Below are 16,994 nucleotides of genomic sequence, written 5' to 3'. Positions count from 1 at the left end.
CCTTACTAGTACCGGGTTGGCCTTCAGAACTGCCTTAATCCTTCATGGCATAGATTCAACAAGGTACTGGAAATATACCTCAGAGATTTTGCTCCATGTTAGCATCATGTAGTTGCTGCAGATTTTTTGGTTGTGCATTTATGATGCGAATCTTTCGTTCCGCCACATCCCAAAGATGCTCTATTAGATTAAGCTCTGGTGACTGTGGAGGCCATTTGAGTACTGTGAACTTATTGTCATGTTCAAGAAACCAGTCTGAGATGATTCATGCCTTATGACATGGCGCAGTATCCTCCTGAAAGTAGCCATCATAAGATGGGTACACTGTGCTCATAAAGGGTTGGACATGGTCAGCAACAACAGGTGTACCTAATAAAGTGGCCGATGAGTGTACTTTCTAATTGGGCCACATCGGGCTACCATAAACCGAAGAGTGCCTGCCATAAAGTCTACTAGGGATTTAGAAATTATACAAGCTCTGGGTTCATTCAATAAAAATACCCAACTTTACTCCTATAATAGTAGGCAAAAAAAATCTCAAACGAAGGCAGTTGGCTATAGAGGCAGCAGACAGCGAGGCAGCAGCCTTCTGTCAGGCACTCAATAACTCATCACTGAATAAACTGTGAGTTTTTCTATCATTCCGTGCTTCTGTATGTGTATTATTAGCACATTAATCTTATAAAGGGTCTCGCCACTTGTACAAACAAATGTTGTTTCTGTTTCTGGCCTGTTGAAGGAATAACGCTGGAACCTCACATTAGCAGCTCTGAGCTTTTAAACCTAATGTGTGTGTGCTAATGTTTTAGGCATATGCCTTTTATATCTAATGGCCAATTTAATTACACTCACATTTCATGCTTAATTCGAAAATGAGAGTGTAAAAACTGTCCAGAACTAACCACATAACAAGCTCTCTCGCAACGGGCCTCTCTGCGTTTTTTTTGTTCTTCTCTGCTTTGCCAGTTGCTCTCAAGTGTTTTCAGCACATTAGCAGTGTTTGTGTGTAGTTTTCCAGGTACAATGTAGTCGTTTTTCCACATCAGCCTCCGAGAGCCATCCTAAAATGACCAGTCAGATCGGTAATTGGCAGAGATATGGTCACTGGGGCAGTTTTTGCTGGAAAAAAGTGTGTGTGTGAGATCAGTGTTAGCAGATTAAGAGGCTTTATCCTGCTCTAACTAGTGGAACGGAGAGAGATGAGCTATTTTTAGAAGACATGCATGAGAAGAAAAAGCTCTGACGGGTCTCTATAGAGTTCATCCAGAAATGTTGCACGTAAATGCTTTTCCAAACCTTTATGATTGTTTTTGTGGAAAATTAAATATTTTAAAAGTACTATTTGTTATTACAAGCATCAGAAATGGAATTAAAACATTATAAAAGTATCCTGTACAAATTTCCCAAGCCTTCTCATGTCACACCATCAGTTTGGGTATTGACTGAATTTAATACTAAATAAATTCAGAAACTTTTAGCAATTAATTTAGTTGTTTAGCAGTTAATTTAACAATTTATCAATTGGCTGTTAAATAGTTGAATTAACATCTTAAATTTTCATTTGATACTTTATTTGAATGAAAAATACATTTACTTTCAGGAGGTCAAAGTAAAGCAGGATTCTTTGCACATTAACAATTCAGATAGTCATGATGTCTTGATTCTAGTTCAACTTTAGCTATCTTATCTTTTCCATTTGCTTTTTCCTGCCATCTCTTTCATAGTACACTCCATCCAGCAATAACAACACTCCCATCCAGGGCTTCTACATCTACTATCGGCCAACAGACAGCGACAATGACAGCGACTACAAGAAAGATGTGGTGGAAGGTGAGAGCATGCTGTCTGTCTTTATTCGGTTGTTGCTCATATTACACATGCTACTTGCACAAATATAAATAAACAGGCAATAGATATTGACTTATTTATGTGAAAATATTCACCAAAGCGTTGAAGATCGGCAATCGTTTACGTTGAACATATAATTTTGATGTCAAAAAGTGAAGGGGACATTTAAGGGGCTAAAATAAATCAAATCTCACAGTAGGGCTAATCATTTTGACGTCAGCTGTAAGTGCTGTGTCCAATCAGATTGAAGCATTCCAGATCGGCGTGTAGTATGAGTGTGTAATGTATATTCAGTCTCAGAGGGGGGCGGGACAAGGAAAGCGTAATCTGTTGATTGATGTGTAGTGAGTCCTGGGCTCCAAGTAATGAGCCAGTGTAAAATGTGTTTTTAATAAATGGCTGTCGCACTAATGGTCCTAAACTGAAACCCAACACTGGCCGCTCGGAGAGGGACTCAAGTTTCTTCTGAGAGGAATGTTAACTGCCGTCGCCTCCTATTTTTACCTTTTACCCCCCGATTCCATTCATTCATATTGGCTCCTCAATCCTCAAACAGCATGTTGTCAGAAAGACGCTGAGCTGATAAGATGACCTCATACGTCTCAGCATGTACAGACATACTGTAGGTCAGGAGTGTGTTCTGCTAATTTTACTTAGGAAATTATGTTTGTGAGCCATTTAACTTGCAATATGGAATTTTAAAGGGCAACATAAAAGTGTTTCCATCGCAGTTTATGCTCATCTTTTGTTATCGAATAAACTTAGTTATACACACATTTTCAAAACTAGTGCGCATCTTGGAGATGCGCACATCCAAAATGCACATAAAAATAGGTGGATGGAAACGCTATAGACATAGTGTGTGTGTGTGCAGGACATAACTGCACTAAACAGCCTGTGATGCATTTTTCATGTATGTGTGAGTTTGTAAGTGTGTGTGATTTCAGTTTTTCCTCCTCTCTCTCAGGCCGTACTCACACTATGTACAGTTGCCTCGAACCGGGCCAAAGCACGCTTGTCCCCCCTCCCGTCTCCTCCGACGGCCCGCGCTCACACCATATCGGGCCTCGGCACGCTTACGTCATCGCTGCTGCTCTGTTCAGTGAAGCGCTCTCTATGGCAAGCCTTTTTAGCATTTAAATCTTTGTTCTGACTCCATAAATATATTTCGAGATATCTCTAATTATATTTTGACTAGTCATAATTATAATTCGACTAGTCAGAATGACAATTAGAGATATCTGCAATTACAATTGTACTAGTACAAAATCAGATTGGAGATATCTGCAAATATATTATGACTAGTCATATTCCTCCATTGACTTCCATTGAAAAATATTTGCAGATATCTCTAAATGAGGTTTGATTAGTCACAATTGTAATTAGAGATATCTCCAAATGAATTTTGACTAGTAACAATTGTAATTAGAGATATCTCTAACTGAGTTTTTACTAGTCATACACTTGGAGATATCTTTAATTCGTCATATTTAGAGATATTTACAAATATATTTGAAGATATCTCTAATTAATTTACAAATAGTCGAATTACAGTTGTAGATATCTTGAATTGGATTTCTGACTAGTCAAAATTCATTTGGAGATATCTCTAATTACAATTGTGACTAGTCAAAACTCATTTAGAGATATCTGCAAATATTTTTCAATGGAAGTCAATGGAGGAATATGACTAGTCAGTCATAATATATTTGCAGATATCTCCAATCTGACTAGTCGAATTATAATTATGACTAGTCAAAATATAATTAGAGATATCTCTAAATATATTTATGGATAGTCAGAACAAGGTTTAAATGCTAAAACGGCTTGCCATACACTGAATATGCGGGGACACGCAGTCAGATATTTCTTCGGACAGATCCGCCACTTTTGGCGCTCATAAACAATCATAAAGTTCTCGTGCTGCAGGAATGAGGAGGTCTGCTGAAGGTGCGCAGCGGTCATGCTATAAGGAGTTCTCGTCTTTAATAAACTACGGCAGTTTGCGATCACTGAACAGTATTATTAATAAATCCATATGAAACAGCCCCTTAAAAGTCACGTCTCACTTTCAGTTTCGGGCTTTGACGCGTTTTGCACTCACACACAAGCGTACCGCGCCAAAGCCCAAGTGAACCGCCCTCAGGCACACCTCTTCCAACCGGGCCAGGGCCGGCCAAGTGAACCGTGCTTGAGCCCGATTCAGCGCACTCACACTTCTCCAACGATCCGGGAAACGGGCCTGGGCACGGTACGGATGGCATAGTGTGAGTAGGCCCTCATTCTGCAGTGCAGCAGCTGGTCATTTAGTTTACACAAGCACGCCGTAACTGTATTAAATAAAGCCAAGCGAGCTGCACAAATAAAATATTGTGGCACAAATTGTAATTAGATAGTTGGCTCTTGGCTTATGTGTGTGTGTGACTGCGGCGAGCTGCTGCTACGAGCTGTGAGTGTGTGTAGGTGTGTGTGTGTGTGTGTGTACACAGGGCCTTGAGTGTGTTCAGTGGGAATACTGGAGCCAGGCCAGAACAAACGTTAAGCTGCCTTATAAGGAGCCTGTCTGCAGCAAAGCAACTGTCTGAATCCTTTTGGGACACTGTGAGATTGAGAGCATGAGTGTGTGTGTGTGTGTGTGTGTGTGCGCGCTTGCACGTGTGTCTGTATGTATGTGTGTATGCATGTATGTGTGTATGTGTGTGTGAGAGAGAGATATATAGAGAGGAAATGTTTGTGAATATGTGTGTGCGCGCATAGGTGTGTATGTGTATTAACGTGTGTGCGTGTGTTTATGTCTGTGTGTGTGAATGTGTATGTTTGTAAATAGGTGTGTGTGTGTGTGTGTGTGTGTGTGTTTGTGTGTGTGTTTGTGTCTGTGTTTGTCTGTATGTTTGGTTGTACGTGAAAATGTGTGTGTCTGTATGTGTGTGTTTGTCTGTATGTATGTATATGTGTGTTTCAATAGGTGTGTATGTGTGTAAATAGGTGTTTGTGTGTGTGTGTGTGTGCGTGCGTGCGTGCGTGCGTGCGTGTGTGTGTGTGTGTGTGTGTTTGTGTGTGTCTGTCTGTATGTTTGTGTGTATGTGAATATGTGTGTGTCTGTGTGTTTGTCTGTATGTATATGTGTGTTTAAATAGGTGTGCATATGTGTAAATAGGTTTGTGAGTGTGTGTGTGTGTGCGTGTGTTTGTGTGTATGTTTGTGTGTATGTGAATGTGTGTCTGTGTGTTTGTTTATGTATATGTGTGTTTAAATAGGTGTGTATGTGTGTTAATAGGTGTGTATGTTTGTGTGTATGTGAATATGAGTGTCTGTTTGTGTGTTTGTTTATGTATATGTGTGTTAAAATAGGTGTGTATGTGTGTTAATAGGTGTGTGTGTATGTATGTTTGTGTATATGTGAATATATGTGTGTCTGTATGTGTGTTTGTCTGTATGTATATGTGTGTGTGAATAGGTGTGTATTTGTGTAAATAGGTGTGTGTGTGTGTGTGTGTGTGTGTGTGTGTGTGTGTCTGTGTTTGTGTGTACGTGCGTTTGTGCGTGCGTGTCTGTGTGCGTGTCTTTCTCTATGTTTGTGTGTATGTGAATATGTGTATGTATATGTGTGTTTAAATAGGTGTGTATGTGTGTAAATAGGTGTGTGTGTGTGTGTGTGTGTGTGTGTGTGTGTGTGTGTGTGTGTGTGTGTGTGTGTGTGTGTTTGTGTGTGTCTGCCAGTATGTTTGTGAATATGTGAATATGTGTGTGTCTGTATGTATATGTGTGTTTAAATAGGTGTGTATGTGTGTAAATGGGTGTGTGTGTGTGTGTGTGTTTGTGTGTGTCTGTCTGTATGTTTGTGTATATGTGAATATGTGTGTGTCTGTATGTATATGTGTGTTTAAATAGGTGTGTATGTGTGTAAATAGGTGTGTGTGTGTGTGTGTGTGTGTGTTTGTGTGTGTCTGCCTGTATGTTTGTGTATATGTGAATATGTGTGTGTCTGTATGTATATGTGTGTTTAAATAGGTGTGTATGTGTGTAAATAGGTGTGTGTGTGTGTGTGTGTGTGTGTGTGTGTGTGTGTTTGTGTGTGTCTGCCTGTATGTTTGTGTATATGTGAATATGTGTGTGTCTGTATGTATATGTGTGTTTAAATAGGTGTGTATGTGTGTAAATGATAGAGAAAACGGAGACAAAGCAAATGAATTGTGGTTAGGATTTATCAACACATGCTTTGAAAGAAGAAGTCCATGTCCTTCAGTACAGCCGCTCTCATTGCATCCTGTCACTTCCTCCCCTCAGGCTTCAAATTCTGGCACATGATTGGTGAACTCCAACCCGAGACATCTTATGACATCAAGATGCAGTGCTATAATGACGGCGGCGAGAGCGAATACAGTAACGTCATGATCTGCGAGACCAAAGGTGAGAGTCTGAAGTACCGTCACAGGAATGCTATACTTAACATGCAGACAGGAACCCATAAAGCCCCGGTGCTAATGACAGAGGGAAGCGAGCAATGGTTTTATTATCGGGTAGACAAAGAGAGACATTGTGCTGCGTCTCCTTGACATCATTCACTGATAACTGGCCTTAATGCAACACTGTTGAAATCCAAGCAGAGTGTCATTCACAGCCAGAGCAAATAAAAACATCGGACTTGCTGCTACAACAGACTTTAAGACTGACAACAGATGCATTGTTGTATGCTAGCACTTGTTAGGGTTCTGGATTATTGCTAATACTTGGGGATAGACATTTCAACAAATCCATGATCCTAAGAATTAAAGCATTAGTATTAAACGCTGCATAATTAATCCTGTTTAATTAGTTCTACAGTGCATCAAATCAAGCACTTTATAAGCAACAGATCTTTAAAGGTGCTATATGTACGTGTTGACTCTTCTAAAGCATGAAAATACCATAATACAGGGGTGTCCAAATGCGGTCCTGGAAGGCCGGTGTCCTGCATAGTTTAACTCAAACTTCCTTTAACATACCCGCCTGGAAGTTTTTGTATACCTAGAAAGGGCTTGATTAGCTGGTTCAGGTGTGTTTAATTTGGGTTGGACCTAAAATATGCAGGACACAAGCCCTCCAGGACCGAATTTGAGCACCTCTGTCATAATATGTTTGCAGATATGCAAGAAGTCAACATTCTTGTTTATCTAAAAACAATGCTAAAGTCAGATATTCTGCTTCGAAATTGCACATTATGTGTCGGCATGTCTTTGTTTTGGTCTCTTTAACCCGCCGCAATGCCAGTTTAGCCAATTATATTTCAGCACCTGGAGTTGCCTTGGTGGAAAACAGCGTATTTCATTCAATCTGTCAGGAAGGATTTTGAAGTATGTGTCCGTGACCGAAACGCGACCTCCGGTGGACAGTAGCAGACTCCGAAATGAGACACAGATTCAGAGTTCCACATGAGGTGGTTTTTAATTAGCAAATAGTACAAATATTGTGAACGTAAACATTAGGTGAGCAGGTTACATTGTAACCCCGTGTCCTAACAACACAGTACGTGACGAGATTTGCAGTGATTTGGCTGTTTGCACCAGACAAAACACGATAGAAGTTTAAATAAGGTCATTTAGAAGCACAAAATAGTGCACTCACTGCACGAAATGCTAAGGTTTATAATTTAATTGTGTAGAGTTGCTGAAGTTTACACTGTGCGTTTGCGGTTTTTAAGAAACTTCTTTGGTGCGTGAATCTTGTCAATGCTATTATTCAAAAAGTTAATGATTCGCATTCATCAAGTAATTGCTCCGTACTTTTTTTATAATATTTTCCCAGAGATGGGTTGCGGCTGGAAGGGCATCTACTGCGTAAAAACTTGCTGGATAAGTTGGCGGTTCATTCCGCTGTGGTGACCCCGGATTAATGAAGGGACTAAGCCGACAAGAAAAGATGATGATGTCTTTATATTATAATTTAATTACCAAATATTAAACCTCTTTAACATTTTTAAATGTAGATGCTGAATCACTGATATGTGTTCGCTTGCAGAGTCACAGTTCTAACGTTCAGTTTCAAGCGGTTTATTTTATTTTCAAGATCTTAGGGGAACGATCTATTGCTGCTTTCAGTAGTATGGCAATAAATGTCATGTAAAAAAGCATTCAAACTCAAATTATTAGCATTTAACACTGAATAAAGCACATGAGGTCTGTTTGAGGTGACCATTGTCAGTTTTCTGTTGTTCAGTTGTAAGCAATAGATAACGTTTCTAAAATATAAATTTCAGGTGCTGTTAGAAAAAAAAATGATGAATAATATTTCTTCTATTGCGAGCCATTGCTTTCATTTAGAACATGGCCTAAATCAGCCTTTAGACTCGATAGTCAGGCTCGCTCCTGATGGTGTCTCCAATCTGGCAACTTGCACTTGCGTGTGTTTTAAACCAGGCATGCAATACCTAGTTCAACCATTAGGTGTCAAACTTACATACTGCACCTTTAATGATCGAAAATAGTTGAAATCTGATAGTATTTGCGCCTAAAGTCGGTCGGAACACCCTAGTAAGCACTTCTAAACAGCCTAAACATTACATTTAGTAATTTTTTTGCCATCGATTTTTAATGTTTTAAGTTAAAAGATTTTAACCCTTATATGCTGTTGGGGATGTTTTCATCCAATCAGGGGTGATCTCGAGTCTTAATTCAGTCACAGCTTTCTCTGTTTTTCAGCAAATAGAAAGATTTATGGTAACAAATCTTGTTTTGACACATATTTTGGGAAATGCTTTGAAAACATAAAAAAATTCAACAATACAATCTGGGAAAATTGACAACCATTTCATTATGTTCAGGGCTGTTTTTGCCCCATTGACTTCCATTATAAACACATTTTTTGATTGCAAAGCCATGACACCATATAATCATGCATTCTTGATTGTTGGTGGATTTCCTTATTGGGAAGAGGTGAAATGTTTTATTTTAACCGTTGATCATCAGTTGTAGTGCAAAAAAAAAAAACTTTCTGACCTAAAATTATATGGCTGTATGGCTTATAGTGTGTGTGTGTGTGTGTGTGTGTGTGTGTGTGTGTGTGTGTGTGTGTGTGTGTGTGTGTGTGTGTGTGTGTGTGTGTGTGTGTGTGTGTGTGTGTGTGTGTGAGAGAGAGAGAGTGTGTGAGAGAGACCTTTGCGCACTTACTTTAATATGTCTGAGAAAATCTAAATAAGTAGCTCAGCTCTCAGAACATAGTAAACATAGTAAGTGTATTTATACACACACAAAATATCGTTTTAATCCATAGAACTCCATATAGAAGTTGGAAACTTTTGTTGCTCAGACCCATCTTAAGGGTTAATGCTGTCAACTCATAATCAACAGTAAAAATGACAAATTTGACCTCTTCATAACAGGGAAAACACCATCAAACATAACAAAAACAGCCCCGAACATAACGAAAGGGTAGGCTGTTTGAACAGTACATAAGAGTTAAGTGATTTCTTTCCTAAGCCATGGACAAAAACAACTGGCAACAACGAGAATCAATACATTAGAAAGTATTAAACCAAAGCTATTGAGTTTTGTGCACACCGGGACTATTAATGATTGACTCTTTTTGTCTGCTCTGTTCCTCCAGCCCGGCAGCCTCCAGGTGTGCCTAGCCTGCGTCCTATCACTCCTCCAGGCTTCTATCCTGCTGATACACCCAGCCAGCCGGGCGGCCTGCTCTACCTGATCGTGGGCTGTGTTCTGGGCGTCATGGTGCTCATTCTGCTTGTCTTCATCGTCATGTGCTTATGGAGGAATAGACAGCAGAACAGTATGCATAGTAAGTCTCAAGCTTTCAGGTCTATTTTTTATTCAAACGCTTGTTGGGGGTTGACGAATGATTATCATGCTTTATACCAGGAGTGTTCCTGAAGGATCTACCTTCCTACAGAGCTCCAACCATGATCAAACACACCTGAACCAATTAATTAGGATCTGAACAGCAATTGTTAATTACAGGCATGCGTGTTTGATATGGGTTGCAACTGAAATCTGCAGGAAGACACATCTCCAGGAACACCCTGCTTTATACATACAGTATATTTCATTTATGCTGTTTGAGCAAGAAAACTAATTTGCAAAGTTGCACTCCAAAGTCACTCCAAACAGGGTCCTTTTGACCCTTTTTAAAACGTGTATGTGTAACTTCTTAAAGAATCAATTTCTTCTTCAGCCACTGTTATTATTATATTTAGATACGTAGTAATGAGACCAGCAGTGCTCTGTTGTTTTAGTTTATGTAGTAGGTCTGTAAGGTTAAGAGAGGTTATGTTGTGTCAATAATGCCTTTATGAATTTGAGTTGGATTCCACCTCCTGATCTATGCCTGGTTTTCATTGCCTCTCACCGACAGCCGGTCCTTTGAAGTTTTCTTTCTTTCTCTCTTTTTTCCCTCTCTCTTCCACTCTCAATGAGATTGAATAACAGAGTAAACAGTGCTGGCCGCAGCGGTGTGTATAAGTAGTAACACAGACACACCTCCCCCTGAAATAGGCCACAAATGGGCCTGCTAACTTTCATCACACACACTCTGGTTTGCTGCTACTCCACTTTTCAACTGTGCTTGGCAAAAGCATCATAATTTCATATTCATGCTTCCTTTCTTTTTTTTTATTATTTTTTTGTTGCTATTTTTAGTGCAATATAGACAATTAGACTAATTTTCAAAACATAAAATATACAGAGCTCAGCAAAAATCTCTCTAAAATTCATATTTCTATTGGATGTTTTACAATAATATTTGTATGCATATAAATTAGATTAGTCAGTACCAAAACTAAATCTGGAATTAATCTAACAAAAAATGAAGAGCATAGTGCAAAAATGAGTACACACAAATGAATATATTGGGGAAAACTATTGAATAAAATATTAATAAACAGGGAAAATCAAGTAAAATATGAAATAGATTTTTTTTTTTTTTTGCAATAACACATTTGAATTTAAATGGATTAGTTATCTAATTTTAGATATCCATGATATGTTGTAATTTAGGCAAAAAAAAAAATACATTGATTTTAAGACAACAATACAATTTACTTTAGAAGAGTTAAGAAATGTATAATATGATGTTTAGACAACATATAATATTTGGCAGAATATTAGTTTCCTCAAAAGATTTAGAAACCCTTATTGGTTCATAAAACAGTTATTAATGATTGAACACTAATACAAATGATCATAACATAGAATCAGATCATCATAGTAGAATTAAAGTGGTTGTAGAAGGATCACATGACACTAAAAACTGGAATACTGACTGCTTTGAATCAAAGAAGTAGATTTTATTTTATTATTATTTAAGTTCGATTTTATTTAGAGATTATTTATTTAGTTTAATAAATTTTAAAAATACTGAAATAGAAAAAAATATACATTTAAAAATAAAAAAAAATTGGATGTAAAAGCATCACGACACAAAAAAACTGGACTGCTTTGAATCACAGAAGTAGATTTTATTATTATTAATATTATTATTATTATATAATTTAGATAATATTTAGAGATTATTTATTTATTTAAATAGATTTTATTTATTTTAAAAAGTACTGAAAAAGAAAAAAATGAATTTTTTTTATTGAAAAGTGGTTGTAGAGGGATCATTTAACACTAAAATCTGGAGTAATGACTGCTTTTAATCACAAAAAATAAATTGTATTTTATTATTATAAACATTTAATTTTATTTAGAGATTTTTTTTATTTACTTTAATACATTTTGAAAGTACTGAAATAGAAAAAAACTGAAATTTTAAATCGAAAAGTGGTTATAGAATGACACAAAAAATTAAAGCAATGACTGCTTTGTATCAGAGAAGCACATTTTATTTTACTATTATATAATTTCGATTTTACTTTGAGATTATTCATCTATTTGAATAGACTTAATTTCCTTTTAAAAGTACTGAAATAGGAAAAAAATATCATTTTAAATTAACAAAATTGGATGTAAAAGCATCACGACACAAAAAACTGGAGTAATGACTGCTTTGAATCACAGAAGTAGATTTTATTATTATTATTATTATTATTATTATTATTATTATTATTGTTATATAATTTAGATCATATTTAGAGATGATTTTTTTATTTTAATAGATTTTATTTATTTTAAAAAGTACTGAAATAGAAAAAGATTTTAATAAAAAACTTGACACAAAAATTGGAGCAATGACTGCTTTGAAGCACCGGAGTAGATTTTATATTATTATTATTATTATTATTATTATTATTATTATTATTATTATATGAATTGTAAAATATGAATTTTAAATTGAAATAATATCTCCTAATATTGCTGTTCTTACTGTCTATTTGGAAAAAAAAATCTATGCAACTTTATCTAAGCAAAAAATACATTTGAACTCTGCTCATAATAATTACAGAAAATAAATTGCAAGTAATTTGAGCATGCACTAGCTATTAATTCTATACTAAAAATATACTAATGGAATAAAAATATATCTTCTTCATAGAATACGACCCTCCAAATTACATCTACCAGTCAGCGGAGATGAACGGCCATGTTCTGGATTATTCTGCTCTGCCCGGCTCCAGTCATGTGAATGGCAGTGTGCACACGGGGTGCGGACACACGGCTCCCATGATGCCCCAGACCTGTCATCATCTCCATCACAAACTGCCCAACGGACTGGCTCTGCTGAACGGATCAGGAGGCCTGTACCCTGCTGGACACCCTCACGCACACGACACCTCGCTACACCAAAATAACATGGAATACGAGCACCCGTCCCCTCATCACCTACACAACGTGAGTACATGTGGATGGATTTCATTTCTGTTTGATGAACTTTTAACTTTTTCCTGTGCCTTATGATGCTTAGTGTGAATTGTGGGACTTACTCTGACTGTAAACCATCAGATAAATGTTTTAAAAGACTATGGGAGGAGTTCAGATGGAAAAACATCTAAAAGTGCCGTCTGAAATTTTCTTCTAAAAGGATTTTTTTCTCAACCTCCTATACACTTACCTGACAAAAGTCTTGTCGTTGATTCCAGTTTTAAGAGCCATAATAACTTGACTTCTAGTTGATTATTTGGAAAAATGGCAGAATGTCGATTTTTCTGATGAATCATCCGTTACTGTAGAAGACCTATTGGATCCTGCATAAATCCAAGATTCTCATAGAAATCAGTCAAGTTTGGTGAAGGAAAAATCATGGTTTGGGGTTACATTCAGTATGGGGGTGTACGAGAGATCTGCAGAGTGGATGGCAACATCAACAGCCTGAGGTATCAAGACATTTGTGCTGCCCATTACAAACCACAGGAGAGGGCAAATTCTTCAGCAGGATAGCGCTTCTTCTCATACTTCATCCTCCACATCAGTTCCTGAAAGCAAAGAAGGTGAAGGTGCTCCAGGATTGGCCAGCCCAGTCTCCAGCCATGAAGATTATTGAGGCATTGAAGATGAATCCATAGAAGTCCTGCAAGAATGCTTTCTTTGCCATTTTAGATGACTTCATTAATAATTTATTAGATGCAGTCCTCCAAGCTCATGGGAGTCATGCACAATATTAATTCTTTCTCCACGGCAGCATGACTTTATATTCTATACTGGACATTATTTATGTTAAGTGAAAAGACTTTTGTCTATACAAAGTCAGACCTTACTGTCCTAATTAAATCCTTAAAAATCAAGGCATGATCATATTTTATTTTGGTAAAATAAGCGTAATTTAGAGGCCTTTGCCTTTCATTTAAGCCACTTGTGATACCAAATGATCACAAAAGTCAAGTTATTATATGTTGTTCCTAAAACTTGGATTGGCGTCAAAACTTGTCAGATTGTATAGTTTGTGTGTTTTTTTTACTTTAAAAGGAAAGAAAAGAACATATTCTTTGCCATAAGTTTTAAAATACTGAACATACACAGAGGAGGCTAAGAAAAATGCTAATTTTAGAGGTTTTTGCATCTTTTTTTGTTGTTGCTCAATTCTCATTTTTTAGATGTTTTTGAACTTTCATGTACAATGATGTGGTATTTAGTTGGGTGACTAAATTATGATATTTTTTTAAGTGAACTATTCCTTTAAGCATCAAAAAAAGACACACGTGCCCACACATTTATTTATTTTTGTCCTATTACTGAGTCTAGTTATTTATCAATGTACCAATGGTGGATTTACACAAGAAGAGCAGATGGGAATCGCACTCGCGAAAGACATTTGAGATCTGAAAAATCGTACACAGAGGCCTCGGGTGGATTTACGAGAGAACAGCAGGTGCGAATGGCACTCGCGAGAGAAATTTGAGATCTGAAAAATCGTACACAGCGGCCTCTGGTGGATTTACAGGAGAAGAGCAGGTGCAAATTGCACTCGCAGGAGAAATTTGAGATCTGACAAAGTGTACACAGCGGCCTCTGGTGGATTTACACGAGAAGAGCAGATGCGAATGGTAATCGCAAGAGAAAGTTGAGATCTGTAAAAATTGTACACAGCGGCCTCTGCTGGATTTACGCGAGAAGGGCAGGTGCGAATGGTACTCGCGAGAAGAATTTGAGATCTGAAAAAGCAGACACAGCGACCTCTAGTGGATTTACGTGAGAAGAGCAGGTGCGGAAGAAATCTGATATCTGAAAAAGCTTACAAAGCGCCCTCTGGTGGATTTACACAAGAAGAGCAGGTGCAAATGGTACTCGCGAGAAAAATTTGAGATCTGAAAAATCGCACACAGCAGTCTTTGGTGAATTTACATGAGAAGAGGAGGTGCGACTGGCACTCGCGAGAGAAATTTGAGATCTGAAAAAGCGTACTCAGCGACCTCTGGTGGATTTATGTGAGAAGAGCAGGTGCGAATGGCACTCGTTAGAGAAATTTGAGATCTGAAAAAAACAAAAACTGCCAAAAACGTACCTCCTGGGATGTATTTTGCGCTCTCCAGAATTGTATACACTGGGTTTTGTATCCATAATAAGCCTGGGTTGGATTTTTAACAAAATTCTGCATAGAAATGGCCCAAATTCCCCACACCCACCACAGTGTATTACAATGTAGCGACTGTTCTATAGCAGAAGCCAAATCCAGCTTGTGCTAAATGTGTGTTTATTTATTTGTTTATATCAGGGTGGAGGAATATACACGGCTCTGCCCCAGAACGACTCGTCCGACTGCATGAGCTGTCAGAACTTCTGCAACAACAACAGGTGAGAGAATGAGAAATGGGATACTGCAAAAGCCAAGCCCAGTAGCTTGTTAATGTTTGCTGTTTACATGCCTGCAGAATTATGTTTTGCTCAGCGCGCCTCCAAGTCAGCAAACCAATCATCTGTTCCATCTGCTTCTCATTTCACCCCTGACCTGAGCTTATTCTAAACACACACACACACAAGTACACGACGGGCTTGTTTGTGTACACTAGTGTGTCCGGCAGTCACAGTTTACACTGAACGCAACCTCGCTACAGTCTTAATGAGCGCAGTGTTTATTTAGCCACAGCCAGCAGGAGAGTTGAGGGAAATGCTTCTGAATGCAGCTCATATTAGTCTAAGGCTGCGTTTATAATAGCGCATTTTCATTTTCAAACGGACAACTTTTGGTAAATGCCTTGCATTTCGAGCCTTGAAAATAGAGCGCTTTTATATAAAACTATAGATGGATGGATTTATGATTTATAATTACAGTTGAAGTCAGAATTTTTAGCCCTCCTCTGTATATTTTTGTCACCTGATTTCTGTTTAACAGAAATATTTTTTTCAACACATTTTTAAACATGATAGTTTTAATAACTCATTTCTAATAACTGATTTCTTTTATCTTTGCCATGATGACAGCACATAATATTTGACTAGATATTTTTCAAGATGCTAGTATTCAGCTTAAATGACATTTAAAGGCTTAACTAGGTTAATTAGGCAAGTTAGGGTTATCAGGCAAATCATTGTATAACGATGGTTAGTTATGAAGACAATCAAAAAATATTGCTTAATCCATTGACTGCCGCTCTACCAAATGGTTGACAATGTTTTGAGTAATGACTGTTAAAATCATTTAAAGAATGACTGTTTTAAATAATGGTTTACACACATAGCATTGTTGGTTTACAAAACAAATCAAATTTGTTTATTTATTTATTTATTTGTTTATTTGGCAGGGACAGTGTACATTAATTAGCTTTTCTGCCAATGCACCAGAATTAGCCCGAAGGCTATTTTTCATCTGTTGTCCCTGAACAACCTAGAAAAAACAATCCACAAATTATACAATCAATCAAACATAGTTAAAAAGTACTAAAATAGACATGATCATATAGATGTTGAAAGAGAATATTTACAAATTAGGCTAAAATTTTTTGTAATAGAGATAAAAATAGTTGAAACACATTTAAACAACAGATCATTAAGATGGTGGGCACAACTGGAAACAATCAACAATCCAGTTACATTACTACATGATTTTCGTTTTATTGTTAAAAAAAAAAAAAAAACATGTTAAATGAGAATCTGAAATATTTGATGGTATACTTAAAAAAAATAAAAGTGATTTAATGTTTAAAAATGTTTCATTTTTAATATTTTTCAAATAAATTGGTCTTACACATCATATTTTCAGATTTTTCATAGTATATGTATTAAATCCAGTATTTTACCATAAACCAGCATATCAACCATTTGTTAGAGGCTGACATTTTAGAAATTATGGGATGTGTTGCAATCCAAATTTTTGTTTCTTAGGGGGTAGTTAAAGGGTTAAGAGGACTAATAATATTGAGTTAAAACCTAAAATGTTTAGCAAAAAAAAAAAAAAAAAAACTGGGGTTCTCCTAGCCAAATCAAAGCAGATAAGACTTTCTCTTAAAGAAAAAATATTATAGGAAGTACTGTGTAAAATTCCTTGTTTTGATAATTATAATTTGGGAAATATTTAAAAAAGAAACAAATTAATTTTGTCTTCAACTGTATGTGCTTGAGCAAAAAGCTTTTTTTTTTAATTATGCAACTTACTGATTACAGTTCTTGCAAGTTTGGAATAATTGCCATTAGAGATTTTTTATGAAATGACAAAAAGATGTCATTCAGGCATACTTATTTTCATTTTTAGACAATAGCCCCTTTCACACAATGATACCGTAAATATATAGAAAACTTCCGAGACGACTTTACCGGTAAATTCAAAAAAGCGCTGTTCACACA

At 36.8% G+C, this 16,994-nt stretch overlaps 1 protein-coding gene across 2 annotated transcripts in view; it reads left to right on the top strand.

Annotated features, from left to right (window-relative positions):
• cdon (cell adhesion associated, oncogene regulated) overlaps nt 1-16,994 on the top strand; it is a 76,125-nt gene that overhangs the window by 51,542 nt on the left and 7,589 nt on the right. Inside the window, exons 13-17 of one of the 2 annotated variants that reach the window (XR_012393564.1) lie at nt 1,725-4,449; nt 6,136-6,258; nt 9,430-9,621; nt 12,316-12,611; nt 14,929-15,008. Coding sequence is in view for 1 of the 2 variants with exons in the window: in NM_001081628.1 (NP_001075097.1) it covers nt 1,725-1,830; nt 6,136-6,258; nt 9,430-9,621; nt 12,316-12,611; nt 14,929-15,008 (797 nt within the window). In the remaining variant the exon portion in view is untranslated. The remainder of the gene's footprint in view (nt 1-1,724; nt 4,450-6,135; nt 6,259-9,429; nt 9,622-12,315; nt 12,612-14,928; nt 15,009-16,994) is intronic. The other variant, NM_001081628.1, reaches the window with a different exon arrangement.

The sequence above is a fragment of the Danio rerio genome, chromosome 18, assembly GCF_049306965.1.
Source record: "Danio rerio strain Tuebingen ecotype United States chromosome 18, GRCz12tu, whole genome shotgun sequence".
Taxonomy (NCBI): Eukaryota; Metazoa; Chordata; class Actinopteri; order Cypriniformes; family Danionidae; genus Danio; species Danio rerio.
The sequence above is the reverse complement of the archived record's forward strand: the minus strand, read 5'-3'. Positions and strand labels throughout refer to the sequence as shown.